This window comes from Triturus cristatus, chromosome 9 (assembly GCF_964204655.1).
Source record: "Triturus cristatus chromosome 9, aTriCri1.1, whole genome shotgun sequence".
In the NCBI taxonomy this organism is placed as follows: Eukaryota; Metazoa; Chordata; class Amphibia; order Caudata; family Salamandridae; genus Triturus; species Triturus cristatus.
Genome location: NC_140592.1, coordinates 464,292,000 through 464,307,527, shown reverse-complemented (window position 1 = coordinate 464,307,527; position 15,528 = coordinate 464,292,000). Strand labels below are relative to the sequence as shown.

At 47.5% G+C, this 15,528-nt stretch overlaps 1 protein-coding gene across 4 annotated transcripts in view; it reads right to left on the bottom strand.

Annotated features, from left to right (window-relative positions):
• LTBP4 (latent transforming growth factor beta binding protein 4) overlaps nt 1–15,528 on the bottom strand; it is a 1,245,426-nt gene that overhangs the window by 286,977 nt on the left and 942,921 nt on the right. For all 4 annotated transcript variants that reach the window (XM_085625396.1, XM_085625398.1, XM_085625397.1 and 1 more), the window contains exon 10: nt 11,196–11,318. In XM_085625396.1, coding sequence (XP_085481522.1) covers nt 11,196–11,318 — 123 coding nt within the window. The remainder of the gene's footprint in view (nt 1–11,195; nt 11,319–15,528) is intronic.

Sequence of the window (15,528 nt, the reverse complement as noted above, 5' to 3'; positions counted from 1 at the left end):
TGAAGTCAGAGCCACTACCCTACCAGGAAACCCAACAGGCCGGCAGAGGCGGGAATTCTCCCCCTCCCCCAGCGCAGGCGGCGGTGAGTACTGGGATAGGGTTCTGCACAACTGAGAAGATGGCACTTATCCCTGCGCAATAATAGCAGGGGACCCAAAACGCAGGCCAAAAAAAGACATTAGCTAAATTTGCCTGGGGCAAGACATGTGAAGAGGACGACGCTACCACCAAGGGGGGGACAAAAGATCCTCAATCACAGACCGCTCAACCAGATCTCACCCTCCACAATGTCATGGAAGCCATAGCTGGGGTGAGGACCTCGCTGGAGAATCGCATTGACTCCATTAACATTGAGGTTTCCCTCATCAGGGCCGACTTGAGGAAAATGGACGCCAGAGTGAAAGACGTGGAGGAAGCTACTGAGACATCAACATCAGACACGGCTCTCCTTAAGCAACAAGTGGCCCAACTCTGTGACCAGCAGGGGAAAATGGAAGGACTCCTCGACGACTATGAAGGGAGAGCACGCAGGAATAACATATGCATCCTGGGAGTCCCGGAGAGGGCGGAGGGGCTGGCTGCAGAGCTCTTCGTCGAGGACCTGATGCTGACCAAGCTCCAGCCGAAGCGCCTGTCCAGTTACTTTCCCATTGAGCACGCCCATCGGGTCCCCAGGGGTAGACCAAAGCCGGGAGCCCCTCCGAGCCCAATTATAGCATGAGTGTTCAACTTTCGCGACCATGATGATATACTTCAAACGGCACGAGCCCGCCCACCATTGAAACTGGAAAATAGCACAATCACCTTCTTCCCGGACTTCACCACCAAATACAAGCTCAAAGATGCAGCTTCATTACAGTCAAGAAAGCCCTACGAGACAAAGAAATAAAATACTCTATGCTCTTCCCAGCGAAGCTCCGGGTTGAATTCAAGGGCAAAACTTGTTTCTTCTCATCTCCAGAAGAGACTTGGGAATGGCTGGAGGGTTGGCGAAGAGTCAGGAGGCCAAATGGCGATAGAAACGACAGAATCCGAGGTAGCAGACTGAACAATGGTGTTAGAAGGTGGCTCTGACACTATGGGCCGCCCGGATTTTTCGCATTTTGAGCACCTCATTGTTGAGCTTTTACGGTTGGGAGAGCCTCATAAGTTGGGACTCACCCACAGTGAACTCAGGATGGAAGAGACATGCCAGTGAAAGACAGTGTGTTTTACTATGTTTTCACTTCCTTATTCCCCTATGGGAATGTGGAGCCAGGGGCTAGATTAACTTCAATTAGGCCTACAGATTCCAGACACGCACTTAAGGTCACTGTAGCAAATGTGAAAAGAAGTATTCTGCAGAGTCCAAAGTCATATTTGTACTGCTTTTGGGTCATCCAGAACTGTCATATTTCTCTGAGCCAGCCATGACCAGACCCAGGCTGAGGGCTGACCTCAGCTGGATGGATTGATAACCTTTCTTCCACAAGTGAGGGCCTCCTCTCCACGAAGAGAAGATGGGTGGGGCTACAGGCCAATCCATCAACTGCTGTCGCTGGGTGCTAGGTACCAGGCTGCACCAAGGAGGGAAGGCAGCTTGGGGGGAAGGAGCTTCCGAGACATGTGGCAGAAACCCTGGACGACGCCATTTTGAACAAGCTCAGAGGCTGGACAAGAAGGAGGGAGCAGGGGCAGGGACGTGATGTGTCACTGTTTGATAGGACCAACAGAGACTTCTTGCCAGCCCCCTACTCAACTTTTAAAAAGTGCTTGCACAGGAAGAGAAGCTCTCTCTGGGGTGTGGTCTGCTGAGGGTGAAGGTGCTGGAGCCTGGCGCAATGGGCAGTTGGAAGGAGAGACCCCCTGACTGCCCCCAGGACCCTATCAGCACCAGAAGAAGAGCCTAGGACTGGTGCACAGAAGCAGGGGCCTCTGCGCAGGGAGAGGAGAGTCCCAGAAGGAGAGCCTGGCGAGAGGCTGGCGCAGGGAGCCAGTGAAGACAGCACCTTGCTGAATCAGAGACCCTGAGGGCGGAGGAGAGTGTTCCCAGTGGCGGGGGCTGGTAAAGAGGAGCATGAAGCGCCCCATAATGCCAAATCTGCCATTTTGGTGCTTTGTGGCCCCCAGAGGAGGGGGGTCACCCTCACTTGTGAAAAGGTGCTGGGAGAGCGGCTGGAGGAGCACGGTCCCCCCCCCCCAGCACGAAGAAATCTGCCATTTTGATGCCTGGTGGCCCCCAGAGGAGGAGGTCACCCTCATGTGCGAAAAGGGGTGCAGGAGGGCTGCAGGAGCACCGCAGTCTCCCTCAGCATAAAGAAGAACAGTCCACCCCTAAGTTTCACGGGGCATCTGAAAGAATAACCCCTCCAGGGCTCAGCCAGCCTTTAACACCTTCTAGGCTGGAACTTATGTTCTACAGCTGAGGGTGTACTATGAAGTGCATCATGGAGTGAAGGGCTGAGTTGGGGATGTCTGGAGAAGGGCATCCCCTGGAGGTGAAGTGGTGTAATTGCACCAAAATGCATTTACTATTGGTTATTTCTTTTTAGGTGGACTGAAAGTTACATGTGTAAAGTGAAGTACATGTGTAAGGTGATGTTAAGCTAAATGGAGTTATGTTGCTGGACCTTCCTGCTAGGGGGTCTGGCTGTATTTACGTAATCCCATGCTTTTAACTGTGATTCCTTTTAAAGTGAAGAGGCGCACTGCAGGAGAAGTGTAGTTGCCAGGAGTATTTCTTTTGAAGGGACTGTAAGTCACATGTGTAAGGTGATGTTAAGCTAAATGGAGTTATGTTGCTGGACCTTCCTGCTAGGGGGTCTGGCTGTATTTACGTAATCCCATGCTTTTACCTGTGATTCCTTTTAAAGTGAAGAGGCGCACTGCAGGAGAATTGTAGTTGCCAGGAGTACTTCTTTTGAAGGGACTGTAAGTCACATGTGTAAGGAGATTTCATAAGCCAAGTGGGGCTATGTTGCCAGACAGTCTTGCTAGGGTGTCTGGCTGTATATGCGCAATCCTGTGATTTCATCTGTGATGCCCTTAGGGGCTGTAATTGTAATGCATTCAAATGATCAACCAAGGTGATGAGTACTGTCATTCTAAAGTGTGCGTAAACATGGATTCTTGCTGCTGCGCTTAGGTGAAGATCCCAGACTGCTAGCCCTTAAGATATAGAGGTGCATACTTTATGGTCAGTAGGAGATGCTCAGTCAGGGTCATGTGTCACCAAGGCAGGTTTACCCCTTTTTAATGCTTGTTGAGGTAATGGGGTGGGTCGCCAGTGGGATGGTGCCAGTGCGCAGGGCCCTCGCTCCAGGTTATGTTCAACTAACTGCATTGGGGGCAAGTTGATGTGCATACATGGGAGTGGTGGTACTAGACCCCACCCCCCCTGCGGGAGGGGTGGAGATGTTATGCAATGTCACAAAGTAATTCCAACAGCTTATTTTTATTTGTAAATTGGTGCATAGTATTGAGTGGTGTGTGTGTTTAATAACTGTACTCTTACTTTTATAAAGCAAAGTGCAGACTGGACAATCAATTATTGAGTGTTATTCTTGTGCCCCTGCAAATGGCGATTACTAGCCCACACCACCTCCCTTGAGTAAGCCTCAGACTGCTCTGCAACGCTACCCTCTGAGAGTCAGGCGCTACAATTGGGTGTTTGGTTCCCAGTGAAGGACAAATGTAGTCATGTTATTTGTGCAGGCCTCACAGATGCTGCCTCGTTTTCCAACAAATGGTGACACACCACGGGATGATCCAACTCAGGAAGAACTGAACTTGACCTCGAAGGGCTGACAAGGTGGAGCATTGTGAACTCTAAGCATTGTAACCTGGGAGACAACTGAGGCCCCTGGGTACAGGGTAAGACACCTGACAAGGTACTGGGGTATTCTTCACAGACCCGTCGCTGACGAGGTATGATGGCCAATGTTAACCCAGACAGGACTGTTGCTCAGATGGTTAAAGCTTAAGATGGGACTAGCATAGATCTAAATGACATAATGTGTAATATGTTTCCATCCTTAATTCACGGAGAGGGTGGGAGGGTTGTACACCAAGCACCGCGCATATTGGGGGGTGGGCGACAGGCTCTCTGCCTTGTTGCGGGGTGGGTAGTTTGAAATCCACCGGCAGGAGAGCAGAGAGGGGGTAGAGTAAGGGGGTTGGGGGACTTCTTTGTTTAGTTTTAATGTTAAATGTCACGATGCACAGTGTTGTACACTAGTTTTGGAAAAATGTGTCCTTCCTAAATTGACGCGGTATAGACTGCTGAAGTTCACTGAATGCTCCGCAACATATGGCCGGTCCAGGTTAATGCAGACAGCTGCTCACTCATTGAAGGAATCATTCACCCTTTTGGTGGCCTCAGCGTGTACTCCGCTAGTCCTACTAACGATTCAGCATGGGTAGCCCTATAATCACAAAACTGTCCATTTTGACGTGGAATGTAAACGGATTGGGAGACAAAATAAAGCGGGGAGTGGTGTCGCAATACCTCAAGAGACAGGTGCCGGACTTAGTATTGCTACAAGAAACTCACCTTGTGGGTAACAATTGCAGGGCTCTCAGCAGGTGAGGGTATAAATTACTGATTCATGCAGGGTTTACATCTGGTTCCAGGGGGATGGGTATCCTAGTGCACAAGAGCCTGGCTCTCACGCCCACTCATACGTGGGTGGATCCGCAGGGAAGATTCGCGGTGATGGAGGCCACCTGGGGATACCGATAAATGTGGTATCAGTGTATCTCCCACCAGCGCTGGGGAAGGAAGCACTCAGCGATTTAGGCAAGATCCTGATTGATCTCCCCGATGGTACCCTAATACTGGGAGCTGACTTTAACATGACCATGGACGATGCACTGGATAGGTTTCCCCGACGATCCCCCACCCGACTCAGCACTCAAATGGTGGAGTTTCCTCAAGCCATGAGACTGACAGAAATATGGCGCTCGCTGCAACCACACATGTCGTACAGACTCGTACTACACCCACTACTCTAATGCACATAATAGTATGTCCTGTATCAAATACTTCCTTACGCACTTAGCAGACATTGGCCATTTCCACAATCGTCGCAAGCTCCCAAGAGGGATCTCAGATCACTCCCCAGTATGGATTGAGCGCAACTTTTACCAACAAAAGCAGTGCAGCTCCATAGTTATTAATCCATGGCTTCTAACGATCCCAGACATAAAGGAAGAGCTCACTGAGCAGACAGACTGTTATTTTACTGAAAATCTGGGATCAGTAGACTCAGCGCAGACCATTTGGGAAGCTTACAAAGTGGTACTAAAAGGGCACGCACTGGCACAAAAGATAGGTTATATCCGACACCATAATGAGCAAATATTACAGGCAGAAAGTGAACTCCAACAGTTGGAGACGCAACATAATTCCTCACCCAGCTAGGCCACTGCACACTGCTTAACCATTAAACAACTCGAGTATAAAGCTCTGGCGCGAGAAAAAGCCCAGGCACGATTATTCTATACACGTCACAAGGTGTACAAAATGGGAGATAGAGCGGGAAAAATGCTTGCCTGGCTAGAGAAAAGGGAACAGGGAGAGCGGTGGGTATCTGAACTATCCACCGGCGGGAATACACAGGTCTCTGACCCCCAAGAAATAGCGGAAGCGTTGGTGGATTATCTGGAGAAGGTGTATACATCTTCCACCACCTATACGTCGGAGGACTCTCGACAGCTGTTGGTAGATATAAATCTGCCCTTATTGTCTGAGACAGACAGAGCTGACTTGGACCCCGACATCACGGATGACGAAATTTGCAAAGCCATATTTAGCGTCCAATCAGGGAAGGCAATGGGGCCCAACGGGATTCCAATTGAGTTCCTAAAAGCGATGGCCTTACGGATAGCACCCCACCTTAAACACATGTATACAGAAAGCCTAGAGTAGGGACTACTGCCTGAAGATCAAAGATTGGCTTCCATAGTGTTAATCCGTAAACCTGGGAAACCAGTGGATAGATGTAGCTTTTATAGGCCAATCTCCTTGATAAATGCGGAGGCCAAAATTCTAGCGAAACTGCTAGCGTCTCGTCTCAATGCTGTCCCCACTTCATTTGTTCACGCCGATCAATCCGACTTTGTGCCGGGATGGAACACGACACTGAACAATTTCTGGGTACATAATGTTTTGGCACATCAGCAATGTGTGGAAGAGGACGTGGTAATTATGCCGTTGGATGCCTCCATGGCATTTGATTCCATAGAGTGGCCCTATCTCTTCGAAGTGCTTGCTCGCTTGGGGTTTGGCCCGTGGTTCATAAATTGGGTTAGGCTGCTTTACACTGAGTTGCGAGGTCAGGTGAGGGTGAATAATCACACGTCACGGACGTTTAAGCTGCACAGAGGGACCAGACAGGGCTGCCCCCGTCCCCACTACTTTTCGCCCTAGTGTTGGAACCATTGGCGTCATGGGTGAGACGAGATGTGACTCTCAGAGGCCTAAATGGGAGGCAGACACTGAGGACAGGATTTCATTGTAGGCAGACGATATCCTGATCTACTTAGCATCCCCCTATGCCTCGATACATAGATTACTGAACATATTCACAAACTTCGGCAAATACTCGGGATATGCTATTAATTGGGCAAAATCAATGCTTTTTGTCCTCCATGGCCCCACATCTAGGCTACCCAGGGGATGTGACATTGAGGTGACCTGCGAAGGATTCCACTATTTGGGGATTTTCATTACTCCAGACCCTAAAACTTTTTATGACAAGAACTTAGTAGTCTCTTTAAATAGACTTCGTAATGATGTCAAACATTGGAGGTCGCTGCCACTGTCACTATTAGGTCGAGCGGCCCTATTTAAAATGCTGGCACTACCACAATTACTTTAGCTACTCCAGAATTGCCCATACCATGTCCCAGACTCCTATTTTAATAGCGTCGAGGCGGAGGTCCGAACACTATTGTGGGATGGAAGTACACCACGAATCGCTTTAGGGAAATTGATGAAGGGGCGGTACGACGGGGGCATCGCACTCCCAGACAAACGGCTCTATTATTGGGCATCACAATCAGTAGCGATTAATCAATGGCTGTACAGTATCCCGACGAACCCAGCATAGAGGCTGGAAAGATATCATACGGGACGAGAGGGGTATCTCGGGGCCATATATACCAATCCCCGCAATGGGACGTATCTGGGTCCAAGACGCATTCTGTCTGCGTGGATATAACCTAATGGCCACATTTTATCATATACTATGGGACTGCCCCCAGATCCGACTCCTATGGGAGAGGGCCACAGAGAAGCTACAAGATGGGCTAGGGAAACAATTCACTCTAACACCTTTAATGGGAATTCTGAATGTATGGGACGCAACCGACCGAACAGACATAGAGCAACAATTAGCCACCCTGGGTTACACATTGGTGAAAAGGGCAATTGCTATGAAATGGGGGGCAGCAGACCGACCACTGACAATAGCATGGGTGGCAGAAATGGACAAATGTATGGTGGTTGAAAAAGAGGTTTACAAATCTAGGGGCTGTCCTAAAAAGTGGGACAAAAAATGGGGTGCCTGGAATGCATATCAAGGAGAATTGTGTATGGAAATTTCAAAAAAGGGGGCCACAGAACTGTAATGTTGGATTGAAACGCTGTGCATGGAAATTGTCAATTCCTTATTCTTTTTCTGTATTGGAATGTGTATTGATGCTATCCTGCATGTGACAAGTTAAAATTTAATACAATTATTAAAGGAAAAATAAAAAAAGCTCTATGACATAGCCTGCAATGGCTGCATCATCACACTTTTTTCAGTGGCTATCAGCCATGCTGAACAGCAGATGTGCTTCAAGACAACATGGCTAAAATGCATTCCCATTGACAAGGCCAATAGCTTGGGCTTTGCAGAGATCTATTGGCTTTGCCATTGCTTGTTTGGTGTTGATGGGGACTTGCTGACCAAATGTGCAAGAGATAGTGAGACGCAGGGCTTCATTTACAAAGAATTAATTAAGTGCGCTGCCGCAAGCCATTTGGCTGCACCGTTTTGCGTTAATTCCAAAGCACAGGGATGCTTCATATCTACAACGATCTGACGGATTCCTTTGCTCTCTTTTGCGCTGGCACACAATTTGCTGCCATGCGCCGATGCAGTAATCCTTGCACCATAGTGCACGGGTGCCTGCATTGAGGGCAATGGGATTGAGGTGTCTCTTCCTGCATATAAACAATCTGAAATGGCGTTTTGCAACTTCTATGTGTGCAGCTTAATTCAGCACACATCGAAGTTGAAAACGTCTTTTTTTTGTTTTTTAAATGATTGTTTATGTTCAGGAAGGAACACCTTCCTGCACTTAGACAATCACAAGAGGTGATTTCCTCGTTCTATGTGAAAGAGGAACAAATGAGGAGAAATTAAAAATGTCTCCTCGTTGCGCCTCCCTATGCCTTCCCTGGGGTTGCATAGTAGTCTGATGCATTCCCAGGTTTATGATTTCTTGTAAATCTGGAAATGTGGCAAAAGCCATGAGTGTTGCGTGGGAACACCAACAGCAAAACCCAGGGCATGCTCCTTTCACACAAAGTGTTGTGTGTAAAGGGGCCATATTTACAAGGACACAAAAAGCCACGCAGGGTGGCTTTATGTGTCCTTGTAAATATGGGGCAGCAGATGGCGCCGCTGGTGCATCACAAAAAGTGCCGCACCGGCAGCGCAAAGAGCTTGTAAATAAGCCCCACAGTTGAGGAGCATTGAAGTGAAACAAGGATGTGGCGTAACGGCCAGAACTGATAACCGGGTAACTGGGGGACCAGGCTCAAATCTCGTATTCGGCGGAACAATTTGTGATTCTGGGCAAATCACTACCGACTCCTGCAGCCCATGACAATTAATGTATCATTTTGTAATGTAACTGGTGAGCACTAAATGCGCTCCAATACTATGGGCTGGTGTTAGCACTATGGCAAAATAGAGGACGGAACAAGTGCTCCAATACCATCTGACAGTGCAGAAAAAAGCCGCACAGTTGAGGAGTTGAGTAAGCCCACAGATATAACACATGTCTCTTCAAGACAACACCTTTGTGTCATATTTTTATTATATATATTATTATTTTTATATTTTTTTTATATTTCAAATGCTGGTGCCCTGACTCCCTGTGGATTTTTAGAGTTGGGACTCCCACAAGTTCAATAGTTAAAGGGATCGAACAGTTCAGCTGTTGTTAGGCCAAAGTCTAAGATCCTGCTGGTATGTTTTGATTGCATGGTGTGTTTATTGAAGTACTAAAGGCCATATTGAGAATTTGGTGGAACGGCCACTCTGTTAAAAGGTGGAGGATATCTCATCTGCTGTAATATCAATCAATCAATCATCGTAAAGCATGACTACCCACCCGTTAGGGTGTTAAGGCGCTGGGGGGGGGGGGGGGGTACAAGTGCCAGTGGCTATAATGTGCTTGTAATATTGAGGATGGGGCACTCACCTCAGTCGTCAAGGAGTATACCATCTGCCAAACTCTAAATAAAGCCCTAAAATTGACAATGGCATATGAAGTCCTTAACTGATCTACTGAAAAAAAGCTCCTGGACTGATCGTACTCAGCAGTGTGTCTGGAGTTTGCAGTGGAGGCACCAGATAAACATGAAGGCTGAACAACCTATGAGTTTCATCTGTGCAAAAGCTCACAAGGCTGATACTACTGTCCAGAGTGGAAGCTGAGATCATGGTTTTCTTGTGAAATGATACCTGCAGAAAAGTGAAATAAGAACCGCCCACCCCACTGCCTCCATCAAAGAGGTATCAGATCACATTGGTTCCTCAATCACTAAAGATCTGCTCTCCATATTTTATACATACATATGAAAGTATGGCACAAGGCGACCCTGTGGCCTGTATAGTTTGCCTTTCTCATAAGCATTATAAGGCTTCAAGGCCCTGGTCTGATGTTCTACCTCAAGGTAATTCAACATAGTTCCTGAAGGGACAGATCAATGCTAGATTTTTGACATATTGATGTGTTATATTTTCCAGCAATAAATCTCAACTGAATTCATTAAGCATAGGTGGTAGTTATTCTGAAAATATGGAATCTATCCAGCCCTCCTGGACCTGCAGTGGACACCCCAGCTTCAGCTCAGCTACTACTGTGCTTATAGGATTTCAATCACTGTGTTGCTTTTTTATTGATGTTCTTTCTTTACACCTCCCTTTACTCCCAGGATGCTTTTTTCCAGTCCAGGGAGGACCTGGCCTGGCAGTTCGGGCTGGACAGTTCCCATGGGGAACAGGGTCAAGACTGATTTGCATATGGCAGGGTTCAAACTGGAATGGAATGGGGAGCAAAGAAACGATGGTTTTAGGCTCAGATCTCTGTACTGGGGTGAATGTTTGACATTGCTCAACATTCTGTCCATCAGTTGTTCTTTTTGCATCTTCTTTAACACCTGACTTTATATTTCAGCTTGTTGTAATGTTGGGTACTTTTGGAAACTATTGTGGAATTGTTCTTCAAAGTAAATATAAACCTTGAATTACTGTGGTAACAAAGACAGGTCATTTGCATCACTTAGTTCTGGTATTGCCAAAAGTGGGGTTTAGATGAGATGATCTGTAATTAGTAGGAACTGGTAACAAAATTAAATATAACCAATCCGTATCATGGAGGCCCAGTGCTTTGAATCACAATTGAACAGGTCATACCTAATTTCAAGTTACAAATGCCAGTCCAATGAGATATGATTGACTAAACCCACTGTATTATTGCACATTGACACAAGTAACTAGGCACTCAGATGGATACATATATCTGCGGATTCCTCGCCTTTTGAATATCCCCAAGCAGCAGCTTTCGTGGAAGACTGCACTTGGGGATATTCAAAAGGGGAGGAATCAAAAGGTAGATACTATCCACCAGAAAAGCATTACCGAAGGAAGTAACTTGTTCTTCATGGTTCATAATGATCAATTCAGGTTGTATAACATGTTCTGAAATCCTGAGTGCACTCTGATGCGGCAAAATATGGTTCTTGCCCTTTCCAAACTAATATGCAGATGTGGCAGGGTCCGGCTCTGCGACCATTTAAAATAACACACGTATGTGGGAGTATTTCTGAAACTGTAATCGTTTACCATTTGTAACAATAGTCCGTCCTGCCTCTTGGTTCTTACTCAGAGATGGAGTGCCCCCCCACCCTCAAATAGGCATGTAGGACACTTACAAATGCAGCTGCTCCGGGAGGAGTCCAGCAGGTACCCCGTCTTGCAGAGGCAGCTGTAGCTTCCTCTTGTGTTGGTGCAGTCTCCGTTCTGACACAGCCCAGGCTCCAGACACTCATCGATATCTACAAGAAAGGGAGGTAAAAAACAGAAGAAATTGCTTTAGACCTCTGGAGTCACTTCATGTACCAATGGTAAAAGGTCATAGAAGTCTCAGTTAGTCAGATGTCACTTCCTGTTCCAATGGTAACAAAAAAAACAGAAGGCTCTGTATTTAGAGGTTACTTCTTTCTCCAAGAGTGTTGGAACTGGTACTTTCTGGTTGGCTTAGGCGGTGCCCAAGACAGGCAGAACCTACCACTCCTGACAGGGTTTGGTGATTACACTCACTCTCCCTTGGGTACCTTGGCACTGAGCAGTCAGGCTTATAACAGAGGCAATGTGTCAAGCATTGCCACAACACTGTCATACAGTACATTCACTGAGCATCACAAAAGGGACTTCACACGAGGTGTATGTAAATAAAGATTGTATTCAACACACATTAATTAACACAATATGCACATCATGTATTTCTGGCCATAAATCACACTTGGAAACATTACTAGCAGTACTAAGCCAAACAGTGTTAAAATGAAATCAGTAATATGCACACTTGGGAAAAATCCTATTCTACCCCAGCACCCTTATGCAATGCGATACATTGTCAGATCTGGGCCCACCCTGGTGCAATCCAGGTCACAATGATATCAGGAATGTGTACACACAGGAATTTCTAACACTTTTCAGCAGCACCGAGGGCCAAGGCTGCACGGGTAAAACCAATGTCAAAGCAGAGTATTTGTTAGGTAATGAGACAACAAATTAAAACAACACTATGCAGTGGAACTATTGGCAGGCTGTGATCATGCCGCATACTCTCCCACAGTCATACAGCGCTGTAACGCGGTGCACAGGATGTCGGCAAGTCCGTATGACGCACATTCGTACACACACGCATTTTGCACCATAACGCGGTGCAAATGATATCTGGAAGGTCAGTTGATCATATGAATGCAAACCCCGTGGCTCAACCCCTCCCACACCTCTCAGTTACCCACCTCTACTACTCTGCCAACAGATTAAAGTATAAAAAATCAAACACCACTCATTATATCGGTGTAAGGCCGGAGTCACCTAGTCAGTGTCCCATGGGAGAAGGCTGGAGTAACTGTCAGGGAAACCAGTCAACAGTCGACAAATGGGGGTTTGGCCACCACTCCGGAAGTTTACCCATTGTATGCGGAGAAGAAACGGCCTAGAGGCTGTCCCAGTCAAATCAAGAGGTCCCTCAATTGGCCTTCTGTACCAGCCCAGTTCTGTGAAGCACAGGTGGGGGGGAGGGGTCATGCAGTCCCTCGACCCTCTTCTGATCGCTCTGAAGTGTGCCACAGCCAAGTCACTTACTCTCACCACCAAGGCCAGATCCGGGCGATACTACCTGGTAACACAAAGTCGTTGGGCTGGGTGAGGAGAGGGCAGTTGATTTGCTGCACTCAGTGAATGGGGGTGCAGCTGTCCCCGCACCCTACAGTAAGTGATACACAATGTTTGGTGTGCGTTGATCCGAGCTGCACCAGACAATTCATTCACAATGAACCACAAGTCGGGTACCTCCCTGGAAATAAGGCACAACCTCTGGTGCGCGATGATATGAGTCGCACCAGTAAATTCCGATCACAATGAGCCAAAAGTTAGGCTCACCACACCTCCCTGGAAATGAGGCACAAAGTCTGGTATATGATGATCCGAGTCGCACCAGACAATCTAGTTCCAATCAACTCATGATTTCATTCTCCGTACCTCCCTGGAATGTGGCACAATGTCTGGTGCACGATGATACAAGTCACACCAGAAAATCCGGTCACAATCAACCCACGGTCGGTTTCGCTGTACCTCCCTGGAATGAGGCACAACCTCTGGTGCATGATGATACGATCGCACCAGACAATCTGGTTACATCAATAAACAGTCAGGCTCACTGTATGTCCACTGGAATGAGGCACAACATCTAGTGTGCGATGATATTAGTGGCACCAGTCAATCCAGACCCACACACACAGTCGCAAGTTCAGTAATACCGAATGAGGTCGAATGAGGCACTACTACAGATGTGCCCTCCCTCTGAGGGTTGAAACCTGTGAATCGGACATCGCACGCAATGAGCATGAGAGAAATGTGGTATGAATGATGAAGCGGGCCACCCTGAGTCACGCAACTAGTGAATCCACTTACCACCAACTAGATGCATGAGCATGCTGAGGTCTCACGATGCAGGGGCCACACTCCTTAGATGTGGGCATGTTTTTTGGCTTTGCACAAGGCAATGCAGTCTGCAGGTACTATACTTGGTCTCACACTCATACCGTGCCGCAGTCAGGATGCAGCAGATGAAGTAGGCACTTGAGAGGGCACCGCTCTTGAGGTGAAACAAGTAAACGGTGCAGGTCCCTTCACGGGAGGTCTCTGATGTCCCTGCGACCTCCACAAAGAACAGGGGGCAAGTCAACAAGCCCTTGGAGAGCACACCTCTGGGTGCCACACAGCAGCAGGTAGTCATCCCAGGCCAGACACTATTCAGCAATGGTGCGCAGTCCCTTCCAATGGCAGACTCCTCCTTGTGCACAACAGATTCCTCTGGCTGTGTGTACTACGCAGTCCAGAATGTCTGGTCCTACGTCACTGTAAGTGTATCTCTGCCCTGCTGAAGTATGGCACCAGTAGTTATACTGTGGTGTGCCTTTGTAGTAAGGGGGTGGTTTTAGAAGGTTCCCCTTTGAACCACAGATGTCTCCCCTAAATTTCAGCCCTGTCTGTCATGGGGCCGTGGAATGCAGATCTTAAACTTTAGTAGGGCCATGATCTGGCTTCCCAGAGGCCAAGTGTCAAAACCTCTTTCCAGCCAAGTCCTCAAATTGAAGAGTTCTGTGGTTCCAGTTGCATATCCAATATTTATGGCTGTCTCTCAGGAATGCACAGATATGCTCCCCAAGCCTCCAGTGTGGACTGGAGTCAAACTAAAAAGCAAACACAAAAGAGTTTAGCGCAGAGAAATGTCCATTTTCTTTTCTAGAAGTAGCATTTCTAAGCTATTAATGACAAATCCACCTTTACCACAAGGGAGGATTTGTCATTGTGATTCCAATGATAGTAAACACTATGAGGCTGCTTCACTGTAAGCCACCACTGCACCTTAAAGTAATCTCAGCCACTTCCCCATGCTAACCTATGGGGAGAGCAAACCTCATAGGCAGGTAAAGCACACATGGGGGTTCTTCGCTACCTGGGTATGGAACACACCTTTGTAACTGCCCTGCCTTTCACCTATCACTAGCTCCACCCCTCAGGGCTCACCCAAGGGGTGCTTTAGTGAAAGGCACTCTAGCTTTGCCAATGGTTTAGAAAGGCCAACCTGAGCATAAGTGTAAATGCGCACACACAGGCCTGCAATGGCAGCCTTGAGACATGTTTGAAGTCCCTGAGGCCCACTAGTAGCCAGTGCAGTACCTGCCCTGGGTATACCTCTTGACAGGGTACTCACAGGCACAGCACCTAAACCAATCAGGTAAGCACCACTTCTTAGCATGGGTAGGAAGGGTGAGCGTGCTTTCACATTGCATTACAGTGGGAGAGTGCCCAGAGTCCTAAGGCCACAAAAAGAGTATCAGCAAAAACTGTGGGGAAAAAGCAAACATATATAGGGAACTACTACCTCCAGAGCACTGCTTAATTTGAGACGGTGGTTTCCGGTGCTCAACACCGGCTCTTATTTGTCAACACTGGCACTTATGACAGCTGCCAGATGGTGGTGCTGTTTGTGCAATTTAAAGACGAGCAGAACAACACTTGCTTTTTTTTATTCAATATGCATTAAAGCCAACTAATATCTATTGCCCAAGTCATTCATATAGCCTTGGGGCCACGAACAGTCTGCATTGTCACACTTGTCGCAGTGTGATGGTTAGTAGTTGAGGCAGTTCTCTCATTGGCAGCAGTGGCAATGGGTGGTGCAAGCAGGGGTGACCTGCTGACGAGGGCCTTGGTACTTAAGTATTTTACAAATTAAGCACTGCTCCAGAAATACAGATCTAATAAAGAGTACAAGATTCAGAACACTCTCAAGGATATAATGTCACTTCCTGTTCCAGTGGCCAAAGACTCACAGTGGTCCTAATGGCATAAGACCCAGGCACATCTCACAACTCTGCAGTCATGTGCCTTTCTCAAATCCACACAGGTGGCACGCTAAAAAGAGAAATGAAAATTGTTAAACTACAGTGCATCCCCTGGAGACAA